We start from the raw sequence: 27,633 nt of genomic DNA, 5'->3' as shown, positions 1-27,633 counted from the left end.
TTCTTTCAAGAAGATGCTCATATTCTTAAGGATAACGAATCAGCTAGCACAACTGTTGCTGCTATTGAAGCATGAAAACATTCTAATTTCCTATGCAGGAATTATATCCTCAATGGATTGGATAACACACTATATAGCGTATACAGTCCAACCGCCATTGTAAAAGAGTTGTGGGAATCCTTAGACAAAAAATATAAGATAAAAGATGCCGGACAAAAGAAATTTGTAGTCGACAGATTCTTAGATTATAAAATGTTGGATTCCAAAATAGTAATAAATCAAATTCAAGAACTTCAGATTTTTTTGTATAAAATTCATGCAGAAGGCATTTCTATTAGTGAATCTTTTCAAGTGGCACCGATAATTGAAAAATTACCGCCATCTTGGAGTGACTTCAAAAATTATTTGAAGTACAAACACAAGGAAATGAAATTCGAAGACTTGATAGTGCGCTTAACGATTAAGGAAAATAACAAAATGAGTAAGAAATGGGTGAAGAATAACTACTTCAAGTCCAATGCCAATGTGGTAGAAGTTAAACGGCCCAAGTCGAACTCTCACAACAAAAAGAGTAAAATCTCTATTCTACGTCCTAAAGGCAAGGACTTTAAAAAATTCAAGGGAACCTATTTTGTTTGTAACAAACCATGACATCGAACCAAGGACTGTCGCAAACGCAAAAATCATAATTCATTGAAGAATAAATTGGTTCAAGCCTAATTGTCTGAAGTAGGGAACCTTGTTGCATTTGATCTGATACCAACCTCTCTGCAGTTGTCTCTGAAGTAAACTTAATCGAAAATACTAAATAATGGTGGGTAGACACTAGGGCTTTTCGACATATATGTTTTGACAAAAATTTATTTTTAAAATATATTAAAACGAGAAGGATGAATAACTCTTTATGAACAACTCTTCAACTTTAAGAATTGAAGGTCAAGGGAAAATAGTGTCGAAATTTACTTCTGGGAAGAATCTTACATTAAATGATGTGTTGCACGTACCAAATATCCGGACAAATCTTGTATCCAGATCTTTACTTAGTAAGAAGGGTTTTGGATTAGTATTTGAATCTAATAAATGTATACTTATTAAAAATGGGATGTACGTGGGCAAAGGGTATTTGACCAATGGTTTGTTCAAACTGAATGTAATGACGATTGTACCCAAAAATTCAACTATGAATAAAGAGAATTCTTCTGTTTATATGCTTAAGTCTTTCAATGTGTGGTATGATATATTAGGTCATGTGAATTTTAATATCTTGCGAAGATTAATGAATTTAAATTTACTGCCTAAATTTCATATTGATCAAAATCATGAATGTGAAACATGTGTGGAGGCCAAACTAAACAAAACACATTTTCATTCTGTGGAAATGAATTCTAAACCTCTAGAATTAATTCATAGTAATATATGTGATTTAAAGTTTGTGGAAATAAGATATGGGAAAAAGTATTTCATTACTTTTATTGATGATTGCACAAGATATTGTTATGATTATTTACTAAGAAGTAAAGATGAAGCCTCGAAATATTTAAACATTACAAGGATGAAGTTAAAAATCAACTCAATCAAAAGATAAATGTAGTAAGAAGTGATAGAAGAGGTGAATATGAAGCACCCATTGGTAAGTTCTATTTCGAACATGGTATTATTCACCAAACTATCGCTCCTTATTCAGCATAATTTAATGGTATTGTTGAACGGAAAAATCAAACCTTAAAAGAAATGATGAATGTTATGTTAATAAGTTCTAATTTACCCCAGAATTTGTGGGGGGAAGCAATCCTTTCAGCAAATCATTTTCTTAATAAAATACCTTACAAGAAATTAGATCAAACTCCATATGAGTTATGGAAAGGTTGAAGACCATCTTATAAATATTTAAAAATGTGAGGGTGTTTGGCTAAGGTAATGGTTCCTAACCCTAAAAAAGTTAAGATAAGACCAAAAACCATTGATTGTATATTCATTGGTTATGCACATAATAGTAGTGCATATCGATTCCTTGTGCACAAATCTGACATTCTTGACATTCATGAAAATACTATTATTGAGTCTAGGGCTATTAACGAATAGGTATCCAATCAGATACTGCTATATCCGAATTCGAATCCGATCGGATATCCCAAACAAACATTCGAATTCGAATTCGAAAAATATATCGGATATCCGATAATATTCGATCCGATCGGAGTTCGCACAGTCGAAACCCACAGATTTCATTTGAAAACTCCGGTGGGTTCAGATCGTAAAGAGAGAGAAAGAGAGAGAGAGAGAGATAATATATACCTAGATGCTTGTCGGCGGGAGTAGACATGTCGGAGTTTACATAGTTGAAACCCACATATTTCCTTAAAAAAATCACTCCGATTGATTAGATCGGAGAGAGAGAGAGAGTACCTAATGCTCGTCGACCGAAAAAAATCGTGGTCACAAGGTTCGATCGAAACGGTAACCACCATTAACGTCGTCTGTTGAAGGTGGGTTTGAATCTTTGAGAAGATAAAGATTTGAACCTTAGTTTTGATGTATAACACGAATATATAACACTATATATTTGCATATATAAAGTTTTGTTGTAAAACATAAATACCTAATATATGTATTACTATTGGAGTAGATATTATCGAATCGGATATCGTAATATCCGAATGGTTCCATGGACAAGTACAAAGCAAGACTCGTTGTCAAAATGTTCAAGCAAAAAGAAGATTTGGACTATGTTGACACCTATTCACCAGTTACATGAATAACTTCCATTCACATATTAATAGCTATTGCAGCGTTACATAAGCTAGAGATACATCAAATGGATGTTAAAAAATCTTTTTTAAATGGTGACTTAAATGAGAAAATATATATTGGACAACCAGAAGATTTTACTGTCAAAGGACAGGAAAAGAAAATATGTAGACTTATTAAATCACTTTATGGATTGAAACAAGCACCTAAACAATGGCATGAAAATTTTGACAGTGTAATGTTGTCAAATTGTTTCAAAATAAATGAGTGTGACAAATGTGTATACGTTAAAAGAATTGAAGATGTTTATGTCATTGTTTGCATTTATATTGATGATATGTTAATTTTAGGAATTAACAAAAATATCATTAAGTCAACAAAGAAAATGTTGACCAATAAGTTTGAAATGCAAGACTTAGGTGTTGCAAATGTTATACTCGGAATAAAAATTAATAGAACATCAGAAGGACTTGTATTATCTCAATCACATTATATTGAGAAAATGTTTAAGAAATTTAATCAATTTGATTGTAATCCTGTTAAAACACCAATAGAAGTTAATTTTCATTTGAAGAAAAATATTGGCAAAAGTATCTCTCAATTAAAATATTCTCGTATAATTGGCAGTTTAATGTATCTCATGAACTGTACAAGGCCAAACATTGCCTACTTAGTTGGCAAACTAAGTAGATATATAAGTAATCTAGGATCAGATCACTAGAAGGCATTAGTCATGATTTTAAGATATTTAAAATTTATGGGTTGCACTATAGTAGGTATCCAATGGTACTTAAAGGATATTGTGATGTCAATTGGATATCAGATTATGAAGAATCAAAATCTACAAATAGATATATTTTCACACTTAGAGGTGCAGTCGTTTCTTGAAAATCTTCTAAGTAGACGTGTATAACCCAATCCACCATGAAATCATAATTTATAACGTTAGATAAAACAGGAGAAGAAGCTGAGTAGCTTCGACATTTTTTAGAGGATATTCCATTATGGCCAAAACCCGTGCTGACTATCTGTGTACATTGTGATAATCAAGTAGTAATAACAAGGGCACAAAATAATATTTACAATGGTAAATCTCGACATATTCGTCGTAGACACAATATTGTTAAGCAGTTGCTCTCAAATGGAGTTATTTCCATTAATTATATAAAGTTTAAGGACTACCTCGGGGATCCGCTTACCAAAGGTTTAATAAGAGAGCAAATATACTGTACATCGAGGGGAATGAAATTAAAGCCTACACAAAAGGATCATCACAATGAAAACCCAACCTAGTTGACTAAAGATCCCAACACCTAGGTTCAATGGGACAACTAGTTGTGTGTGACTCACCAGTAGCACTGAGGAGATAAACCCTCATATCCATTCCCATGATGTAACGGTATTGCCTATAACGGTTTTTTCGGGTAAGCTATGATTTTAATGATATTTATAACTTAATTCTCAAGTGGGGTACAACAGGGTACTCTTAATAGGAATCACCTATATGAGTGTGAAGTTGGATCGTTTCCATGAGAATTTATAAAACTAAAATTCTCTATAGCATTCATGAATCCAGGATTGTTCAAGGTCAAAATGAACATAACCATGAGAACCGACTTTGTTAGGAAAGGAACTATGTGAATTCTATTATCTTGATTTACATTTAAGGTTGAACAGTTCAAGACATTGTGTTCATTGTTTAGCTAGTAAATCCTATAGTTTTTACTAGGAAAGGTTCAAAGCCACAAGCTATTATCCCGATGTAGTATATTTCCTTTTTGTACTCTCTTTATTTTCTTTTATCATCATTTTTAGTTGTCACCATTTTCATTCATGTAGGGGATTGTTGGAAAAAATATGTAATTTTTTCAGATTTTTGTGACTAAGTGAGTCTTTTTGAGCTACGATTTAAGTAAGTCCCACAATTTATTTGAGGCGAGACCACTTGAAAAATTATTCTTCTCATTGAAGAGAATAATTTCATGTATTTACTTGTCAAAAATCCATTTTGGGTGAATGAGAAATCAGCTCCAAACAATTCCTACTAACCATGGTTTGTTGTATGTGGATTGTAGAACTATTGAGTTTGTAAGTGAAACTCTTTAGTCCCACATCGGATATGAATAAGAAAATTGTCTAATTTTTATATAGAACTTCTCATATCACTTAAGTGAATATGAAAGAGAGACTTGGATAAGCTCACTCACGCGCATAAGGGGCCCATAGGGTCAGGAAGGATTTAATCCATTTATCCAAAAAATCCTTAATGTGTGTGCGAGCACACAATGCGCGCGTAGGAGGGTGCAAATTTCGACAATTTGACTTCACGTGGGTGCGTGCGACAAGCCCTTTTGCTAATTAATGTGTTGGGGTACACCCCTTAATTCCTACCACCATCTAGTTAAGACACCTTTTGATTTCCATGAGTACCTATTCATCCGGGTAAGGACACCTCTTTTGGGTTGTCTCTTAAGAGACACATCTTTCATTTTTCAAGAGACATTATGTTTCTTAAAACCTTTTTTTCTCAAGAGACACCATGTCTCTTAAAATTCTATAAATAGGTCATTTCGACCTTAATTTTTCTCATTCAAAAATTTCTCTTCTCTGTTGTTTTAATCTAATTGCATTCTGATTTCTTGTATGCATTCTTTGAGAGTACGAACTTAGCTTTCGGTTTGCTTGACGTGTAAATTAAAGTGTTTCATCTACACGTGTGATCGTTGTATCCTGGGAGACAATTATTCATTGATTTGTGGGCACCATATTGATGGAACAAAATTGTCTGAAGGACATTATATTCAACACAAGTCTCGATCAATCTCTATTTTGTTCCTTTCTCGGATATTTACCGGATAATAATTATAACGAAGATTCCAATGGAAATTAGGGTTTATAAGGTCTTCAAGGTACAAGGAGATACCATTTTGGAGTAGAAATAATAACGGGTTGTGAAGGAAGAACGAAAACAATGTGTTATGAAAATGGGGTATAAGGTTGGGAGGTATTTTTATTGTTTTATGGAGCAATACTAATAAAAGCAGTGGTTCTAAAGTATGGGACCAACTAGTTGCACACCACCCACTATCAATTGCACCCCATCACTTAAAAATTTCCCTTTTGGATGATTGCCCTTGAAAGTAAAAAAAATATTATTTTTTATTTTATTTATTTATTTTTAACCATGTTCACAAAAATTATTGTTTATTCAATAAAATTTATAAGAAATATTTGATTGTATAGCAAGCATGTTTACAATGTATAGAAGTAGAGATGACAAAGTAAAATCTAAACATCACTGATAATGAAGTGCAATTAGTAGATTAAAATAGAAGTTATAAAAATAAAAAAAGGTATTTTCAAGATTGGTGTGCAATCAACTACTTAGTGGAGTGCAACTAGTCAATCCCTTAAATTAATACCATTTTTTCTTTTCTGCACGTGTCACATTTTTATTGGATGAGAAGCAAGTTCAACAAATGCAGCATTTATATTCCATAAAATCAAATTGATGAGTCATACATGGTCAAGAAATCCCAGTGCTTTTTGGAGGAAGAATGAAAGCAATAATGTTACCACATTTTCAATATTATAGCATGAAAGGAAGTAATATACTGGTTTTTGAAATTGAAAGGAGTGGTTCTAAAGTCAAGATTGTTAACTACAAGTTTTATTTCACTCTGAATTTTCAAAATGGAAAGTCATATTTGATTGTGAAATCATTTATATCAATCAATTTCCAACCAAACAAGAGATTTTTTTTTTCTTCTCAATTTCTTATCATCAAGTTTTCGACAATCGGATTCATGAGCAAGGGAGTTCTTAGTGGTTCCAATTCCATTTATTTTAGACTAAAAGCAACAAGAACCGGGCAGGTTGGCCGTTCTAAAGTTTTATCCAATAATAACATCTTGCCCCACATGTCGGGGTGGACCTATACTCCAGGAAATTCGATAATATCTGACTCAGTCTCTCAGAGTGATGCATATTTATATCGATATTGGATCAGGTCCTTATGGGATCCAAACCCAACAACACAATCCCTTGACAACCCATGCTTTTATAGAAAGATGTTCGACCACCAATAGGATCAATTTTTTTTTTTTTAGCCATTGCTACCAACGCGAACTAAGTTATCGTGGGAGATCAATTTTCTATAACTCGGTTGTGTGTGATACATATGACACATCCAGATGAAATCACATATTCATAAATCATAAACAATGGAGACAGATATTCACAAGTTCTCCGATTTGCAAGGAATAAAATATAAAAAGGTCGATATGAAGGAAAATCCGGAAATCGCTTAGATTGTTTTCCATTTGAAGAATCTTTATAAAAATAAAATAAAAAATCCCTCAATCAAGGTTTAATATTCTATCAAAATAAGGAAGTCTGAGAAAAAAGAAGAATAATAGACATGATGAAACCTGGGTCAAAGAGAAGCTTAGGTAGAAGAAGGTGGCTTCTTCGGACCAACTTTTTTTTTATCTCCCTCAGCAGCTTTTTTCCTATCCTTTCTCTCTCTCTTCTTTAGAGCATGCATGTGTGCCTTAAGAACAGTCGCGTAAGAAGCTTGAAACCGTTGGTGATCCTTCGCTGAAACCTTATGCCCCCAAGAGGAGAAGAAATATAAAAATCCAATTATGGTAGGGTGTTAGCCACAATTCCAAAGCATGCACACGCGCATGCACACGGCCGCACGCACACACACAAAATAACAAGCAAATGATCATTCCAACAATATTCCACAGATGAATATTATGTATCACTAAATAAAATATTAGTGGAAGTCGTTTGGCTACTCATATCACCTTGGCAGTGATGAAGCACATGGATCCTTTTGGGTCAGCCACCTCACACCCCCAGGTGAAAATTGAAAACCATACCTCATATATGAGAATTCCATTTTTAAAGTTCATAGATTTAATAATCAGTTACAAACCCAAATTCAATCTTCATATATTCAATAATCAAAATTATAAACTGAATGAATTCAGAACACTGTTCAGTTAAATTTGCATTACTGCAGTGGAAGATGATGATGGTGTCTTCCAAAGAAGTATGTCTTCCTTAGGATCCACATTGTTGGATGGTTCTCAAGATTTGCCTTCACAATTCCCCATGAACCATCCAATGGTAAGGATTGTGGACCTAGTAGTACATTTTACTCGGGATGGTAAGTTAACTTCTCATTACTACATCACATGGACCATACATGGCAAATATGGGAATATAATCATACTTATATTAGTGGAAGTATTTAGATGGTAACAGGGGTTTATCATATTTTTATAGGTGGGATGTATTCACCTATAAAGGTGTGGGAGAGGTCAATGTGAAGAATGCCTTCCTGGAGAGGGCAACTTCAACAGTATGATGTGAAGAATGCCTTCCTGAATGGTGACCTAGAAGAGGAAATTTACATAAGCATTCCACCAGGATTTGAGGGAAAGGGAACAACTAACAAGGCATGCAGACTGAAGAAGGCCCTATACGAACTAAAACAGTCACCCAGAGCTTGGTTTGGGAGATTTGCTAGAGTAATAATGAAAGCAAGAGAATACAGACAGAGTCAAGGAGACCATACCCTTTTCATCAAACATTCGGCAACAGGGGGAGTGACAGCCCTCTTGGTATATGTTAATATTATTGTCACAAGAAATGATGAAAAGGAGAAAGAAGCTCTGAAAGAATGCTTGATCAAAGAATTTGAAATAAAGGAGCTTGGAAGACTGCAGTATTTCCTTGGAATTGAAGTTTCATACTCAAGACAAGGAATTTTATCTCATAGCAAAAATATGTGATGAATCTCTTGAAGGAAACCGGAAAACTCGATTGTAAACCAGAAGCAACACCTATTGAGCCAAACCAGAAGCTAGGGGAAGCAAAAGAAGAACCAGCCATTGATAGAGAAATGTACCAGAGAGTGGTAGGAAAGCTCATCTACCTTGCTCATACTCGAGCTTGATTAGTCGGTTCATGCATGATCCGAGAAAGACACACCTACAAGAAGCCTATCGTGTGTTACTACTTGAAGGGTAGTCCGGGAAAAGGAGTTCTATTCAAAAAGAATAATGAACTCACATTGGAGGCCTACACAGATGTAGACTATGCAGACTCTTCAGTAGATAGGAGATTGACATCTGGTTATTGCACATTTCTTGGTAGAAATTTGGTAACCTGGAGGAGTAAAAAGAAGAATGTTGTGGCAAGGTCAAGTGCCAAATCAGAGTTCAGAGCGTTGGCCCAAGGAGTGTGAATTACTGTGATTGAAGATCATCTTGGATGATTTGAGAATCAAGTGGGAAGGTCCTATGAAGCTATATTGTGACAATAAGTCAGTAATAAACATTGCTCATAACCCAATTCAACATGACAAGACAAAGCATATCGAGATTAATAGACACTTCATCAAAGAAAAATTGGAAGGAGGTCTGATTTGCATGCCTTATGTGCCTTCAGGGAGTCAACTAGCAGATGTCTTGACCGAAGGACTCAACAGTGCAACTTTCCATGGAATTATTTCCAAGCTGAAAATGGAAGACATCTATTCTCCAACTTGAGAGGGAGTGTTGAATTATACAGTTGTCATGGTTGACTTGTATAGTTGTCAAAGACTAATTGTTAGGAAAGAAATAAGGGTGTATATTTAGTTAAGAAAATATTCTGATCCCTTGAATCATGGGATTTGTAATGATAGGAATATTTTTTGATTAGGGAAGATTAGTTTCCTATTTATCTCCCTAGAATAGTCTATATATTTTTGTGTACCAATTATTCTAAATCAATGAGAAATTATCATTCTCTATCCATTTTTTACAATATAATGCAAATGCGGGAGGATAATAGAGACAAATTAGGGTTGATAGATAAGCTAGATGCAATATAATAATGTGCATAAGATGCACTATACAGTTGTTATAGTGCATCTCATCACATACCTTAAAAATTTATATTTGCATCGATTAGGATCAATTTGATATCTTAGATTGGAATGATTGATTGTCTATCCATATTGATGGAACTTTTGAATCTACATAACCCAAATCACACAAGACTTTATAACATTGGTTTCCACTCCACTTGTAGGTCTTCATTCCCATTCCTTGGTTGAATTACAAGGGGTGGGAGCATGTGTGGATGGAACTCGGGTGTGGGAACAAGGAAGCACTTTTACATACCAATTTTAGGATAATTATTTTAGAAAGTGATGAGAAAAATTTTAGAACGAGAAAGAGAATAAAATGGTATTTAGGGTAATACTAAAACAGTTAATAATACTTCATTCTTTAAATAGAAACACATATTCTCAACTTCGTTGAGAACAAACCTTTTTTTATTCCAACCCACAATCTATTGTCTTCATTCAAGGAGTTAATGATAGGATCTTCCAATCAAGAAAGAAAAGGATAGATCCCTTTAAATTCTTAAAAAACTAAAATTCCAAGACATATTACTCCCACTTAGGATCATGAAGTCCTTGATCAAATCCCTTTTCTTGGATGAAAGAGAGAAAAGGAGTGGGAATTTCAAAGATCTATCCTCCAAAATCTTGCCCTATTACCTTCCAACTAAGTAACAAACCCATTTAAGAACTCCTATGAAACTAGGAATACATATGAGATATGTGTATAAGCACACATCATTATGCATGTCAGCATGCCCAAGTACATCGTTTAGCATGCACATGTATACTTCTATTGTTTGTCCGAACAATATATGGGCATGTTGCAATGACATAGTAATAATGAATGTAATGTATTAAGGTGAAATGTTCTCAAGTAAATTGTCAACCAGCTATGAATGACATTTATGCATAAAAACAAAGCATGAATACTATAAAAACACAGATTAGTAAATAGAAACCATACCGAAGTGGAGATGGTCTTTTTACCGTCTGTAGCACGAACAAGGCATCTATATTCAATGGCTGCACTTTCCATTTTATTCCTTGCTGCCTTAGACTTCATGGATGCTATAGAGTCAAACATAAATCAAAACTGTAATAAGAAAACCCTGACAGAAAATTCATTGATTCAACAGGGGAAAAAAAAACAAAAGAAAGTAATGAGGATAAATTATTTTACATCGTTTGAAGGTGACCCAAACAGAGCCCTTCTCTGTGCTATGCTCGTACATGCTTGTGAGCTCATTAAGAAATGGGTCCGGTTGCAAAAGAACCTGATAAAATCAAAACGGCAAAAAATAAAAAAAGGTGTGAATTATACAAATTTTTATTTGTTGAAGAAATTTTAAATCAAAATAACCCAAAAAGAAATGGCGAAAACAAAGGGAGCAATTGGGCTCCAGGTAATAAGGGTGCACAACTATAACACATGCTTTGTGGTATTTACCTATCGATGTGCATCTTATACCAGAAAATATCTACCATGTCTTGGAGTACTTAGAATGATACATAGGGGAGTATTATTATTACAACAACAACAAAGCCTCACCCCAAATATTTGAGGTCAACTAAACGAATCATCATGATATAAGAAATTTCCAATGCATATTGGGTTTTTTTCATCACCAATAAGAAACATAAGAACAAACTTTGCTATGGTTAAACAAAACTAGAAGTAAGGAAAAAAAAACCAAAAACTATAAAGGATATTTATGGTTACAAAGTAGACCCAAAATCCGGATCAAAAGCATTATTCGATTGCAATGATAATACATATATATTGCTATCATAAAGCATATCGGTGCCCAAATCTAACTTTATTGTAACCCATGTGTCAAAACATATGACCTCTACATATCACTCCCGATACTTCCCACAATGGTACTTATCGTAAAATAAATTATGATATCTTGTTACAATCCCAAATGGATATGGGGTTAACTTTCTACACATATATATACGAACCCAACTAATATACAAGAAGCAACTTGGGGATTGTGGTGGTTTGATACGACGCTAAGGTTAACTTTCCGCATCACTAACACCTAAGTATTTTTGGTGTATTGGTTGGGTTTGTATCATTTTTATTGAAATTTAATACTAACTAGAATCTTTAAAAAAAATAATTTTGATGAAATGAAATTGAGCTTACTTTCATGCAATAGAATTAGATAAAGAGCATATAATCATGCTTAATTTCAGTCATGGAATACTCTTAGATGCCAAATTAATAAACATACACACACAACCACCCCAAATAATATTTTTGGATTCAAAGAAGTTTGGGAGGAAAAAAAAAATGGGAAATGGACAAATTTCGGAGATCAAACCTCATTTAAGAGATCAAAAGCAAGAACATAATGGAAATAAAGGGAAACCCCATATGAATTTCAATGTTTAAAATTAGATCAGAAGCAATAAAATCAAAAAATCAGAAAAGATTTCGATCTGGAAGGAACTTACCATGACTTAGCTCGCTCGGTCGCTCTCTTTCTCTCTCTCTCTCTCAATTTAGGTGGTGTTTGTTTCAGCTGCCAGAATCTGCTGTAAGAAGCTGTTGTTAGAAGCTGAAACACTGAAAAGCTTGTTTGTTAGAGTTTTGTAAAACTGCTGTGCTAGTTACCAGAATCTGGTAATTATTGTTTGATACAGCTTCTAGAATCTGCTGTATTAGGGTAAAATGACCAGAATACCCTTAAGGTTGATAATGCACCCAGAATGCATAAAAAATTATCAGAATACCCTTATAAATATATAATTACATTAAATATGTATAAATACAATAATTTTATATTAAAAATTTATAAAAATAATTATTTTAATTTTAAAAAAAAATTATAATTCTATAGAATTTCGACAGCATCTCCTCTTAAAAATGGACATATGAAATTTCCCTGAAAAACAAAATACCTGCATACAACGCATGTATCATAACTAAGACCCTACTAACATTGTCAAATAAGAAAGTTTACTAGATTCACAATACGAAAAGCAGCTTAAGTTGTTAATCAAGGACAGATGAAGAACCAACACAAGGAAGCAAATACTTACATGAGACGTATTCACCAGCAAATTCAAATTGTCCTTCTTTAACAAACTCAAATCCCAAACACCTTCAAGATTGTATTGAGAATCACATGTTAAAGTCACTTCAATCAAATCAACACTTAAAAATTTTATTGTGCTTTTAAGATCAACCATTGAACTTTAAACACTATTGCTGAAAATATCAGGCAAATTTTTGTGTGCATCAACATGACCTGCAAGTTTGCAACCATAAAGACTAAAGATTCTCATAGAATGGAATGTCATTCCAGCCCTACAAATTCTGAAAAGCTTTGAAACAATTGAGATACTTAAACCCACATTGAAATATAAGATGCAATTTAATATGAATTATATAACTTTGACATACCAAATTATTCCAAGAAATCCAAATGAGTAAAAAAAACAGATTCCCAGCCAAAACTCTGGATGAGGGAAGGAGCCAAGAGAAGCCTGCAAAAATTTTCCATGTAGAAAAGAGCATAAAAAAAATCAATAAGGTGTAAAATATGAAACCATATATAAATGATGAAGAAGAAGGTAAATACTACAGTAAAAATATGATGTATGACATTATATTTCACAAGTTTTTGGGATAGATGATATATGTTTCACAAAATTACAAGGGTATCAAACACTGACCACAAAGAAAAACATAATTCATTGTGTATCATTTGTACCACTATAGTAAAAAAGGTACGTACCCTACAACACTTCCTACACTCAAACCACCGAAAACAAATGCCACTGCTTGTGAGCGCTCTTCCAACGGTATTGTCCTGCATTTGACGAATGATCAGTAATTAAGCAAACAGAAAACTATATGTGAGCTACCCAAAAAAAAAACACATTTCAATCAGCAAGTACAAAACATAAACTTCTTTTTTGATAGGTGTAGAAAGCATAAACTAATATTTAGGGTAAAAGATAATATAATAATTGTGCAGAAAATCAGACACCAGCATTGGGTGCAGATGTGGTAGCATCTTGGAGTCATATATATCATCATTCACAAAGTCTTTTTCCAACTGTTTGGGGTCTGCAATATGAATCCTATTCCCTTAAAAGGATTGGTTAAACATATCTATATATATATATTTTTTGTTAAATGTTTAACCAATCCAAACTTAATTAAAAGCATTATAATTCCTAGATTTGTTGTTGTTGTTGTTGTAGAAACAATAGTTAGCTAGGATTTCCTTGTAGGATGGAAATACTTCGGTAAAATTTTCCTAGAATTTCAGACGTGAGTTCCCCCAATTGTAACCTTATTTACTAAAAAACTAAAATTGCTCAAATTTCTTTGTTACTATACCTTTAGAACCCTAATCGAACCCAAAACCAGTTACTCAGATCAAACTTTTCCATAATTTAACTCATCTAAGCAGCCAAAATTCTACTTTAACCCTAGCCTTAAACCCATCTTTAATGAACAATTTCCATCAAAACCCTAGCCCTAGAATAGAATCAAACAGAATACATGATATGAAAGCAAGAATTATAATACAAAAATCCAGAGACGTACTTTTCAAAAAAAAAAACAATCATCATTTCAACTTATTAACATAAATAAAGATGAAAATTTTAACCTGACTCATTGAATCCAGAGACATAAAATTCAGTCTACTTTTCAGGAAAAAAAAAATCACAGATCAGAGGAAGGTCGTATTTGATCGTACCTGCCGTTAGATCTGAGTGTTTGGTGTTTGAATATTGCAGTAGATTGTGAGAGAGATCAGAAAGAGATTGCAGTTGGTGTTTGAAGCTTGTGAGAGATCGGAGATGGATTGAATCAGATCTGCAATTTTGGTGTTGCTGCCGTAGAGATCAATCGAGAGAGAAGAGAGGTAGAGATCGATTGAGAAAGAAATGGGTTCCGTTTGGTTGGGTAGGGGTTGCTTTGTGTGAGATCGAGAGGGAGAGAATGAAAAGAGGTGTGATGGTATCGTCAATGGCGTCGATCGGAGATGCGTGCTGTCGAGAATAACAGGTGTGAACGGATGTGCGAGGTTTGGTTTTTTCGAGAAGAAGAGAAGACCAAATTGCAGACCGAGTTGATGCGCCCGAGTCATCTCGGATCGCTGAGTCATTTACCTCGCTTTTCAATTATTTATTAACCTATATTTATAGGGAAATGTTCAGCACCCTAAGTTTTACCACACACTTTAACAAACGTTTTTTGTCCTACATGGGTTAGAAGTATTGGAATGAGCTGATTTTTGGTGAGGATGATCTCTATGATTAGAAGATCATCCTCCCCAAAAATCAGCCCATTCCGAAATGTTTAGCCCCATGTTTACACGTTGAAAAATCGTGGACCGTCCATTTTTTATAAATCAATTTTGATGGGGTTAGAAGTTTTGGAATGAGCTGATTTTTGGTGAGGATGATCTCCTCACCATAGAGATCATCCTCACCAAAAATCAGCTCATTCCGAAACTTCTAACCCATGTAAGACAAAACGCGTTTGTTAAAGTGTGTGGTAAAACTAAGGGTGGCGAACGGGACCCATATTTATATATACATTCAAATACGAATCATGCTAGTCTGACTACCCCACGTGCCACACTTAATCGACTCTCCTAACATAACAAGTTCAGGAATCGTGGATCTGTACATCTTGGGATACAAAATTACACTTCCTCATAAAAATGTGTATCTCGAAGAAATCATGTATCTCAAGGCATACAAATCCACAATTCTTGAATTTATCACGTCAGGAGAGTCGATTGAGTATGTCACATGATGTAGTTAGATTATCATCACTCTTCACATAAGAATCGTAATTTTATTATAAAAAAAGGCACGATTAGTCATTGCTAGTCACATTATCACATTTGTTAGATAATAAATATTTAAATTATAAAAAATATATAAATAAACCTAATTGACTTGACCGATTCTTTCAAACTATTTGAGGAATCAAATCAAATCTTAAACAAGACAATGTGAACGATGATTTATATCGAACATCCCACTCAGTTGTTAATGATATCCAAATGAGTCTAGATGATTTTTAAAATTATGGTCCAAGGGAGGGTGAACAACAAGGTTGTCAATAGATCGGATTAGACTTGAAGTCCTATCTATTATGATCAAATAACTTTGGGTCAAGATTAATCCCAAGGGGTTGACCTAGTGGCAAGTCGAGCCTTGATAAATTCATTAGGAAGAGTAGGTCCAATGTTTGAAATCCCACGGAGCCCAGGGTCTGGTTGACCATCGACTCAACTTGTTGCATGTAAGACTTTTCGAGAGGGCAGTGCATGTGATATATATTAAATAAGAAAAATAAAAACAATGAGTCTGGAATCTGGATCAAGGATTTAGGTTGGAAGGACCCAATTCAACTTGTTGGGTTGATTATATATATCACATGTTTGAATTATATAAATGACTTATATTTATATTTTTTGTCTTATATTATATATGGGAAATGTTCAGCAACAAACATTTTGACAAACATTTTGGCAAAACAATTTTCAAAACATGGGTTAGAGGTTTTGGAATGGGCTGATTTTTGGTGAGGATGATCTCTACGGTGAGGAGATCATCATCACCAAAAATCAGCTCATTCCAAAACTTCTGACCCCATCAACAATGGTTTACAAAAAATGGACGGTCCACGATTTTTCAACTTGTAAACTAGGGCTAGAAGTTTTGAAATGGGCTGATTTTTGGTGAGGATGATCTCCTCACCGTAGAGATCATCCTCACCAAAAATCTGCCCATTCCAAGACCTCTAACCCATGTTTTGAAAAATGTTTTGCCTAAATGTTTGTTGCTGAACTGGACCCATTATATATATATATGATCCCGTTCAGCACCCTAAGTTTTACCACACACTTTAACAAATGTGTTTTGTCTTACATGGGTTAGAAGTTTTGGAATGGGCTGATTTTTGGTGAGGATGATCTCTATGTGAGGAGATCATCCTCACAAAAAATCAGCTCATTCCAAAACTTCTAACTCCATCAAAAATGGTTTACAAAAAATTGACGGTCCATGATTTTTTAACGTGTAAACATGGGGCTAAACATTTCGGAATGGGCTGATTTTTGGGGAGGATGATCTTCTAATCATAGAGATCATCCTCACCAAAAATCAGCCCATTCCAAAACTTATAACCCATGTAGGACAAAAAACGTTTGTTAAAGTGTGTGGTAAAACTTAGCGTGCTGGACATTTCCCATATATATATATATATATATATATATATATATATATATATGTGGGTCCCGTTCGCTGGCTAATGGTTTGGCAAACATTTTTGAACCGTTCGATATAACGCAATCTGACGGATGACATTTAATCTAGCGAAATAAAAACTTATACAGTTATTTGCAGTGCCGTCCCTCAAGTTATATTCATTTTATTTTGAAGCCCTCTTCTCTTTAGAACACTGCTGTTTTCGAACTCCAAACCCTCAAGTTTCGAACTCTCTCTCGCTCTCTCTCTTCTCACTCGCTCTTGCTCTCACTCTCTCGCTCGCTCTCTCTCTCACTCTCTCACTCACTCACGCTGCCTCTCTCGCTTAAACCCGATCGAAACCTCTCTCTCACTCTCTCACTCTCTCACTCACTCTTTTATTTTATTTGTTAATTTTATTTTCAAGCCATCATTATAGCAAGATCAATTGGAAACAGAATCATATTTGATGATTGCTTTCTACATTTGCAAATATAAGTTTCACATCACATTGATCGCTCTACATCTGCTAATACATTTTGGGGGTCATTTAGTTCTGATCTCCAGCTAGTATGAGAGACGTGGTGGGCTCTATGAAAAATCCACACAAACACAAACACACAAAACAACATAGAAACTAATGACGAGGTGTTCATGACTTGCACCGCTGTATCTTGCACAAGGGTTTCCAATCAGAAATTATTCATGATGTGTGCTCCGTCTCAATTGGGCTTGGATTCAATTGTTTTTTATGAAAAGTACAGGTCTCATCGCATTACTTTCCTTTGTACACAATATCTTCATTCTTCCACATCAAATGCTGGATTATAGAGGCCTCTAAGGATTTAGTTGCAGCTAGAGAGCTCGAGTGAGCGAGAGGGTTTCGTGAGAGAGGAGGGTTCAGTTCTGTCGAGAGTGAGAATCACTCTCTGTTTAAATCGATAGGGAGGACGCACTAATTTATAGATTTTTGAGGGATGGCGCTGTTGATAAGTATATAATCGCTCACTTAAACCGTTCGACTTTAATCTCAACCGCCCGATCGCTTTTAATTAGGGGTGTCAATGGATAGCCGAAATCCGAATTCGAATTCGAATTCGAATTCGAAAAATCGGATATTATCCGAAATTTTCGGATATCGGATTCGGATTCGGATATCATTTTAAAATTCGAATGAGTTTCGGATACGAATTCGGATATCGCGATATCCGATTCGATAATATCCGCTCCGATATAGTATATGTATTATGTATTTATGTTTTATAACAAAACTTTTATTTATGTTATATATGTTATTGTGTATTCGTGTTATATAACAAAACTTTATTTTTTAAACTTATCTTCTGTCTCTCAAACCATTTTAATGGCTAAAACGAAGAATCAGTCGTCATCGTCGTCTTCAATCATCCGTCGTCGTCTTCAACCATCTCAGGTAGCGGCTGAACTCTTCCTCTTCATCGCGGCGTCGCCTCACGACCTCAACCCTCGCAGTCACGAACTCAGGCAGCGGCGAAGCTCAGATCTACAGATCCGTCGTCGTCTTCAACGAACTGTCGTCGTCTTCAACGATTCAGGCAGCGGCTCATCTTCCTCTTCATCGCGGCATGGCCTCAAGACCTCAAACCCTCGCCTTCACGATCTCAGGCAGCGGCAAAGCACAGATCTACAGATCTGTCGTCGTTTTCAACGATCTCAGGCAACGGCTCATCTTCCTCTTCATCGCGGCAACGGCGAAGTCACAACCTCAACCCCTCGCAGTCACGATCTCAGGCAGCGGCGAAGCCCCTCATCGCCTCACCTCTTCCTTACGACCTCAACCATCGGGATATTTTTCGAATGGTAAAAAAAGTTTCGGATAGTTTTCGAATCGGATAATATCGGATATCCGATAATTTATTCGGATACGAATTCGGATATTAGTTAGTGATATCCGATCGGATTCGGATTCGAATTCGGATATCACTAAAAAATTTCGGATTCGGATTCGGATACACCACTATTCGATCGGATACCTATCCGTTGACACCCCTAAAAGCCAACGATTTCAATACATTTGCTAAAGCATAGGGTAAAACGTTCGGCAGCGAACCGGACCATATATATATGGGTCCCGTTCGGCACCCTAAGTTTTACCACACACTTTAACAAACGCATTTTCTCCTACATGGGTTAGAATTTTCGGAATGAGCTGATTTTTGGTGAGGATGATCTCTATGGTGAGGAGATCATCCTAACCAAAAATCAGCTCATTCCAAAACTTCTAACCCCATCAAAAATGATTTACAAAAAATGGACGGTCCACGATTTTTCAACTTGTAAATATGGGGCTAAATATTTCGGAATGGGCTGATTTTTGGGGAGGATGATCTTCTAATCATAAAGATCATCCTCACCAAAAATCAGCCCATTCCAAAACTTCTAACCCATGTAGGACAAAAAACGTTTGTTAAAGTGTGTGGTAAAACTTAGGGTGCTGAACATTTCCCTAAGTTTTACCACACACTTTAACAAACGTTTTTTGTCCTACATGGGTTAGAAGTTTTGGAATGAGCTGATTTTTGGTGAAGATGATCTCTATGATTAGAAGATCATCCTCCCCAAAAATCAGCCCATTCCGAAATGTTTAGCCCCATATTTACAAGTTGAAAAATCGTGGACCGTCCATTTTTTGTAAATCATTTTTGATGGGGTTAGAAGTTTTGGAATGAGCTGATTTTTGGTGAGGATGATCTCCTCACCATAGAGATCATCCTCACCAAAAATCAGCTCATTCCGAAACTTCTAACCCATGTAAGACAAAACGCGTTTGTTAAAGTGTGTGGTAAAACTAAGGGTGGCGAACGGGACCTATATATATGGGTCCCGTTCAGCAACAAACATTTTGGCAAAACATTTTTCAAAACATGGGTTAGAGGTTTTGGAATGGGTTGATATTTTGTGAGAATGATCTCTACGGGGAGGAGATCATCCTCACCAAAAATCAGCCCATTCCAAAACTTCTAACCCCAGGTTACAAGTTGAAAAATCGTGGACCGTCCATTTTTTGTAAACCATTTTTGACAGGGTTAGAAGTTTTGGAATGGGCTGATTTTTGGTGATAATGATCTCCTCACCGTAGAGATCATCCTCACCAAAAATCAGCCCATTCCAAAACTTCTAACCCATGTTTTGAAAAATGTTTTGCCAAAATGTTTGTTGCTGAACATTTCCCATATATATATATTGGGACAGTTCAGTAGCCCTAAAGTTTGCCAAGTTTGGTGCCAAACATTTTTCAAAATATGGGTTAGAAGCTTTGGAATGAGCTGATTTTTTGTGAGGATGATCTCTATGATGAGGAGATCATCCTCATCAAAAATCAGCCTATTCCAAAACTTCTAACCCCATCAAAAGTGATTTACAAAAAATGTTTGGCACCAAACTTGGCAAACATTAGGGCTGCCGAACCGCTCCCTATATATATATAATAAGTTTTGCTGTGTACATGAATACGTAATACATATATTTAAATCGGAGTGGATATTATCGAATCGGATTTCGTAACATCCGAATTCATATCCGAAATTCATTCAAATGTTAAAACAACATCCGAATCCGAAAATTTCGGATAGTATCTGATTTTTTGAATTCGAATTCGAATTCGGATTTCAACTATCCATTGACACCCCTAGATAAAGATCCAAGATGACTAGTACAATCATCCAACATTTTGAAAATATCGATAGAGTTAGTAAAACCTAGGTTAATTTAATAAAGTTTTATATGTTTTCATATCAAATAATTAATTTTTTTAATGAGTTAAATATTTGTCATCATATGAAATACGATTTTATGATTAAGAATCTACTAATCCAATTTGGTGAAGGTCACCTCACAATTCTATTGAATGTTGTTAGCTTAGACGAGCTTCGATGTGAGTTGTTAATTTTTAGAACCATAGGTTTGAAACTCGTAAAACTTGACTTGGTTCGAATGTTCATCTAGTAGATTTAATATGAGTCGAACAAACACCAGCGACAACAACAAATGCTTGCATATAATAAAATTGTTTTAAAAATACTGAAATATTCAAATATTTTCAAATTAAAAATTATATGTTTTTTTTTTCTTAGAACGAGTTATATATGATTCAATTAGATATCTAATCCAACTGAGTATATTTCCCAATTGACTAAGCTGAGTTTCTGACTTGGATCGGTGAGTTTCTTCAAACAAATTTAAGGATCGAGGCCAATCGAAATTCAATCCATTTGAGTCAACCCAGCCATTCGAGTTTGTTTAAATGAGTTTTAGAGTCAAGTCCACTCTAAATTCAATTAATCCAAGTCAACTCAGTCAATTTTGAATCAACTTGATGAATTCTAACATTAGACACCTTTTAATTAAATGACTAAAATGCCCTTTGAAATGTTCTATTTGTGTAGGTTTTTGCTACATTGAAGAGAAAGATGGTGCATCTAAGAACTACTGTGATCCGAATGATACTCAGTACCCATGTGTAGCTGGAAAAGCTTACTACGGCCGAGGACCTATTCAACTCACAGGGAACCACAACTATGGTGCGGCAGGAAATAGCATTAAATTCGATGGTCTAAACGCTCCAGAAACCGTGGCCAATGATCCCATCGTGTCGTTCAAGACTGCCTTATGGTTTTGGATGACCAACGTTCATTCGATCATAATATCAAACAAAGGATTTGGTCCCACTATCGAAGCGATCAATGGTGGTGAATGTAATGGTGGAAGGTCCGACGCTGTGGAAGCTAGGGTTCGATACTATACCAATTATTGTAACCAGTTGGGTGTGGCACCAGGTGACAACCTTAGATGCTAGAAATTTGGTAAAATGATCTAAATGTTTGTTTTCTTTATGGTGCTCAAGAATGAGTTAGAAGAAAATAAAGAGTAGTATAGGTATAACTAAAGTTATATTGTTTAAGAATAATGTATTCATCTTGTTATGAGATATCCCTCATTATGTTAGAAGACAAATTAATGGAAGAGTGTTTGATTTTTAAATTAGTCCTAATCTATGAGTGTGGACATGTATTTATTTATTTTTGTGTGTGTGTTATAGTCAATGTCTGTTTTATGGAAAGCTTCAAGCATTATCCAGACTAAAATGACCAAGAAACAAAAATACTAGTCTTTAAAGATATTGTGATAAAGCATCATAGGTTGAGATTGGAAAATGTACAAAAGAATCTAAATATATATGAGTCTCATTCACCATAAAACGTAAGAGAGCCAACAACTTTGTCTTATATGGGTTAAAATTTATGGAATAGGCTGACTTTTTGTGAGGATGATCTCTATGGTAAGGAAATCATCCTCACAAAAGATCAGCCCGTTAGTTTGTAATCACTTTTTATGGGATTAGAATTTTTGTAATGGGCATATTTTTTGTGAGAATAATCTCTTCACTATAGAGATCATCCTTGCAAAAATTAGCTCATTCTGAAACTGTTTAGTTGTATAAGACAATGAAAGGGTTCGATACTATACCGATTATTGTAAGAAGCTGGGTGTGTCACCAGGTAACAACCTTAGATGCTAGAAATTGGATAAAATGATCTAAATGTTTGTTTTCTTTATGAGGCATGATAAAGAGTAGTATATGTTTAACTAAAGTTGTATAGTTTAAGAATAATGTCTTCATCTTGTTATTATGAGGTGTCCCTCATTATGTTAGAAGACAAAATTGATGGAAGAGTATTTGAATTTTAAATTAGTCCAATTCTATAAGTGGACATGCATTTATTTTTTGGAGAAACAAATTTCCTACAATCTTGTGATTTTCACGTGTTTACTACGTCTTAACAAGAGTGATTTTTTTTTTTCTCACAACCAAACAGTTGTTTGACATGTGACATTCAAAAACATGTTCTGATAAAATGGTGCTGTAGATGACAAAATTATATGAACTTTAGAAAATAAAATTGTTTAAATTTGGGTGCTCGGTAATCATCTATTTTCAATACTTTGGATCAAGCTCAAAAAATAATTGTTTTTAAATTTTTTTTCTTGTTTTGAATATGAATATTTTCATGATATTTAGAAAGTTGTGTTGATGGATTGTCAATGTGATAATCAATGTGGGCAGCTCAACAACCCTTTTTTTATGATTTTAAATCTTAAAAAATAAATATGTGAACAAAGGACTTTTGGGCAAGAGAGACAAACTCTCTTTTTCTATTGCTGATGTCATTCGCACCACATGTCAAACGGGTATTGGATTGTGAGTAAAAAATCACTTGTCTCAACAACAATACATTTAGGGGTGTCAATGGGTACCCATTTACCAGGAATCGAACCGAATCGGAACCGAAACCAAAAACCCCCGTTTCGGTTCCCTTTTTATTGAAACCAATTAGAGTTGGGTCTAAAACGAAAGCGAACCGATAGGATCTAGAACCATTAGGTTCTATCCAATGGGTACCCAAAACCGATTTATTTCTACATTATGCATGATTCAAGGTAATCCTATATTTTAAAATTAACATATATAATATAAAGTTCTTCAAATTTCATATAAACTAAATATTTGAGCTTAAGATGAGTCATTTCTTTTTAAATTTATTACTTGTAAATGAAATAAATTTTAATATTTAAAAATAAAAGTCATTAAATCATCATTTTTGTGGAAGAAATTATTATTAAGTTGATACTTTACAAATAATATGTTATTTTTTAAAGAGATTTTTTTAATAATGATTTTGAAATAATTTTTCTCATTCAAATCTTGAGAATCGGAACCGACGAGTGCCCATGATTTTTTATGGTTCCGGTTCCACTTATTTTAAAACCAGAACCGATAAAATATAAATGTTATGATTCCAATATTCATAGGAACTGAACCGGAACCAACCCATTGACACTCCTAAATACATCCAAGCAGGTAGAGCTAGCATTTTCATATATATATATGGGGAGCGGTTCAGCACTCTTAAAGTTTGCCAAACATTTTTCCAAACATAGGTTAGAAGCTTTGGAATGAGCTGATTTTTTGTGAAGATGATCTCTACGGCGAAGAGATCATCCTCTCCAAAAATCAGCTCATTTTGAAATTTCTAACCTTAGTTTACAAATTGAAGAATCGTGGACCGTATAATTTTTATAAATCACTTTTGATGGGGTTAGACGTTTTGGAATAGGCTGATTTTTGGTGAGGATGATCTCCTCATCATAGAGATCATCCTCACAAAAAAAAAAAAAATCAGCTCATTCTAAAACTTCTAACCTATGTTTTGAAAAATGTTTGGCAAACTTTAGGACTCTTGAACAGCTCCTATATATATATATATATATATATATGGGTCCCGTTCGCCACCCTTAGTTTTACCACACACTTTAACAAACGCGTTTTGTCTTACATGGGTTAGAAGTTTCGGAATGAGCTGATTTTTGGTGAGGATGATCTCTATGGTGAGGAGATCATCCTCACCAAAAATCAGCTCATTCCAAAACTTCTAACCCCATCAAAATTGATTTACAAAAAATGGACGGTCCACGATTTTTCAACGTATAAACATGGGGCTAAACATTTCGGAATGAGCTGATTTTTGGGGAGGATGATCTTCTAATCATAGAGATCATCCTCACCAAAAATCAGCTCATTCCAAAACTTCTAACCCATGTAGGACAAAAAACGTTTGTTAAAGTGTGTGGTAAAACTTAGGGTGCTGAACATTTCCCTATATATATATATATATATATATATATATATATATATATATATACATGGGTCAGGTTCAAGACACATGTGAGAAAACATATGTAAAAACAATGTAAAATTAATAAAATTTTAAAATATGGGTTAAGAATTTCGGATTGAGCTGATTTTTTGTGAAGATGATATCTATGATGGGAAGATCAGTCAAATTTGAAACCTCTAACCCCATTAAAAGTGATTTAGAATGTGGACTGTCGATTTTTTGCCAATTTTTGTCAATAATTTGTAAATCACTTTTGATGGATTTATAAGTTTCTGATTGAGCTGATTTTTTTGTGAGGATGATCTTCTCATCATAGTGACTATCCTTGCAAAAAATCAGCTCAATCCAAAACCTCTAACCCATATTTTGAAAAACCATTGTTTTTTCATATGTTTTTACATATGGCCCTTGAACCGCCCCTTGTATATATATATTTTGAGGGGGGGGGGGGGAACTAATTATAATCAATGTATGTTTTATGGAAAGCTAGAAACATTACTTAGGCTAAAATGTAAAAGAAACAAAAATAGTAGTCTTGAATGATATTGTGATAAGGCATCATAGGTTGAGATTGGAAAATGTACAAAATTTACTGGCCAACATTCGGGAGCCAACGCCTTTGTCCTATATGGGTTAGAAGTTTCGGAATGGGCTGATTTTTTGTGAGGATGATCTCTATCTTGAAAAAACATCCTCACAAAAAATCAGCTCAATGTGAAACTTCTAACTCCATCAAAAGTGGTTTACAAATTATGATAAAAAATCAATGACGTGTGAGGATGATCTCCTCACCATATACATCTTCTTCACAAAAATCAGCTCAATCTAAATTTTTTAAGTCATATAGGACAAATTTTGACTCTCAATGTGGGATCCTTAACATTGGTTGCTGAACGCTCGGGATTCACAGATGTATAAGCTAACTCAAATCCACACAAATGAGCTCAATTGTTAGATCATGCTCGATCTAACGACTCAAATTTGATTTTCGTTTAAGTGAAAAGATTATACATTTTTTATTGCCCTCCTTTACATTTAATGTATTTAGTTCCACCTCCCTCAATTACTTGAAACCTAAAACAAAATTATAGAGTGGAGAGTTCTTTCTCTTTGTCTCTGACGAACAAAAAAAGAATTTCGACCTCTCCTCTCTCTCACTCATTCTCACTATCTTCTCACCACCATCTCCCAATCGTCATTTAACTTGATATAAGTGCGAGGGTGGTGCTTTGCACTACCTCGAAACATCGGATCAAAACTTTAAAAGTGTGACACAAAAACAATTAATTATGTTGGTTTTTCTTATAAGATACTCCACTTTTTCACTTGTGAGTAATGTGGGACTAAACCTTATACATACAACAATCCCCAAAATCTAATTTAAGAAAAAAAAATATTAACCCACAAAAATGTAAATTTTATTTTTAAAATATTCAACATGTGTATCCTTAGGAATTTGAGAATACGAGTTATTCTTAAATCAAAGCCTACTTAATTTTGTTAAAGGTCCATTTTACCCAATTGTGAATACCCACTCTTGAATTGGTCCTAAGCTCTCTCCTTTGTCCCAATTTGATTTACTTGTGTACGTTCAGTTACCAGTTTCATAACTAGTGGGCCCAATGGTGAAATTATCCCTACCTTTATTTGTAAAAAACAGACTGGATAGATTTCCACTACTGCTTTTGAGAATCACAAAATAACCCAAAGTCCAATTGGCTCATGATGGTTCTAATTTTTTTCAAGGCCCATAGAAGTCATTGCCAATGATGGAGCCCATATAGAGTCGACATTGAGCATATTTATTAGTCCATTATAGATCTTGATCATCAGATTTTTTCAGATAAATAAATAAATCCACTAGGTTTCGATCCAGCCTAAACCGACAATTGGCCCAATCGATGCCCATCTGAGTTGAGCACATCGCTCATTTTCGATTCTCTCTCTCTCTCTCTCTGTCAAATCATTTTAGATTAACATCCGCCTAGTTTCAGTCTAGCCTAAACCGATCTTGGCCAATCAAGGTCCATCAAAATTGAGTAAAATGCTCCACATCTTTTATGTGCATGGACTTATCATCTCAAACAACAATAGAGACGACCTCTTTGTTTCATCAACATGCAATTGACAATCATGTTCGTGAACAATTTGGTGGTGATCTTCAACAAGCACAATCAAGTGTGTATTGATATTATGTAATCAATTGATCATTTTTTATTCAAAGGAACATTCGATTGATGGAGGGTATTAGAGAGCATTAGCATAGGATGTATTGTATTATTGTGTACATGGACGCACATGATCATTATTTTAGGATTACGTGATGTAGTTATGCGGCTATATATCAAATTATGTAACTACTTATGTGACCTATCTTTATTAATACAATCTCACAAGAGATTAATATTGGTTTAGCCATTTTCCACAATGTGAAAAAGTCCAAATTTGACGGCCTTGGACTGTCAAATTTCATAAAATTCGACGGACCAAGAGGTCAAATTGGTGTCGAATTTTTCATTGTCATTTTTTTTTTTTTGACAGGCTGAAACTATCAAATTAATAAAGGATGAGAGAAATTCGACAGTTCTAAGCCGTCAAATTTGGAACATCAAGAATTTCGACTGTCCTAGACAGTCAAAATTCAGTTTTTAAAATTCGTGGGCCTTGGCCCGTAGTTCATGCATAACCATATGGACCCTAAGTGAATACGCAGCTTGATTCATTGTCAAATCTGAACAATTCTTGAGTTTGAGTGTGCCAGAGTGATAGGCCAGGTTTCCGACACACCACAAAGATGATGAAAAATCTACAAGCGAGCACCTGTCGACATCATCGTAATTGATAAGAGTATAAATGGTTAATCAACTAGTGCTGATTGGAGTTTTAAGAGAGATTGGACTCCTAACCAAGTCGTTTTTTTATATGGCACATACCCCAATGTGTTTATTATCTAATAAACATGTGTCACATAGACATTGTATTTTCTAATTGGAACGGGATACTGTTAGGGGATAACGACTCAATCAA

At 34.6% G+C, this 27,633-nt stretch overlaps 2 protein-coding genes and 1 long non-coding RNA gene across 8 annotated transcripts; 1 reads left to right on the top strand and 2 right to left on the bottom strand.

The window, feature by feature from the left end:
* Window positions 1-7,032: 7,032 nt before the first annotated feature.
* On the bottom strand, window positions 7,033-14,782 carry LOC147382281 (signal recognition particle 14 kDa protein-like). Of its 6 annotated transcripts, none has more exons than XM_086428094.1 (8): window positions 14,383-14,782; window positions 13,408-13,482; window positions 13,074-13,156; window positions 12,710-12,918; window positions 12,122-12,189; window positions 10,839-10,932; window positions 10,623-10,726; window positions 7,033-7,354 (listed from the first exon to the last, which is right to left on the bottom strand). In XM_086428094.1, exons 5-8 carry the CDS (start codon window positions 12,122-12,124, stop codon window positions 7,196-7,198), a joined length of 360 nt encoding a protein of 119 aa, XP_086284220.1. In that variant the 5' UTR covers window positions 12,125-12,189; window positions 12,710-12,918; window positions 13,074-13,156; window positions 13,408-13,482; window positions 14,383-14,782; the 3' UTR covers window positions 7,033-7,195. The 6 variants fall into 6 exon arrangements, with proteins under 6 accessions (XP_086284220.1, XP_086284218.1, XP_086284215.1 ...); XM_086428092.1 differs by having other exon boundaries at window positions 12,122-12,233; window positions 12,710-12,771; XM_086428089.1 differs by having other exon boundaries at window positions 12,122-12,202; window positions 12,710-12,771.
* LOC147382282 (uncharacterized) lies at window positions 7,406-10,616 on the bottom strand. Its single transcript, XR_015173486.1, has 2 exons — window positions 8,836-10,616; window positions 7,406-8,754 (listed from the first exon to the last, which is right to left on the bottom strand). It is a non-coding gene; the product is annotated as an uncharacterized LOC147382282 (long non-coding RNA).
* Window positions 14,783-17,959: 3,177 nt separating the features above from the next.
* On the top strand, window positions 17,960-21,989 carry LOC147382280 (endochitinase EP3-like). Its single transcript, XM_086429366.1, has 2 exons — window positions 17,960-18,730; window positions 21,316-21,989. Exons 1-2 carry the CDS (start codon window positions 18,496-18,498, stop codon window positions 21,723-21,725), a joined length of 645 nt encoding a protein of 214 aa, XP_086285492.1. The 5' UTR covers window positions 17,960-18,495; the 3' UTR covers window positions 21,726-21,989.
* The last annotated feature ends 5,644 nt before the right edge of the window (window positions 21,990-27,633 follow it).

This window comes from Akebia trifoliata, chromosome 16 (genome assembly GCF_017979445.1).
Source record: "Akebia trifoliata isolate Shusen 1 chromosome 16, ASM1797944v1, whole genome shotgun sequence".
Lineage (NCBI taxonomy): Eukaryota > Viridiplantae > Streptophyta > Magnoliopsida > Ranunculales > Lardizabalaceae > Akebia > Akebia trifoliata.
Note: the sequence above shows the minus strand (reverse complement) of the source record. Positions and strands in the feature narration are given on the sequence as shown.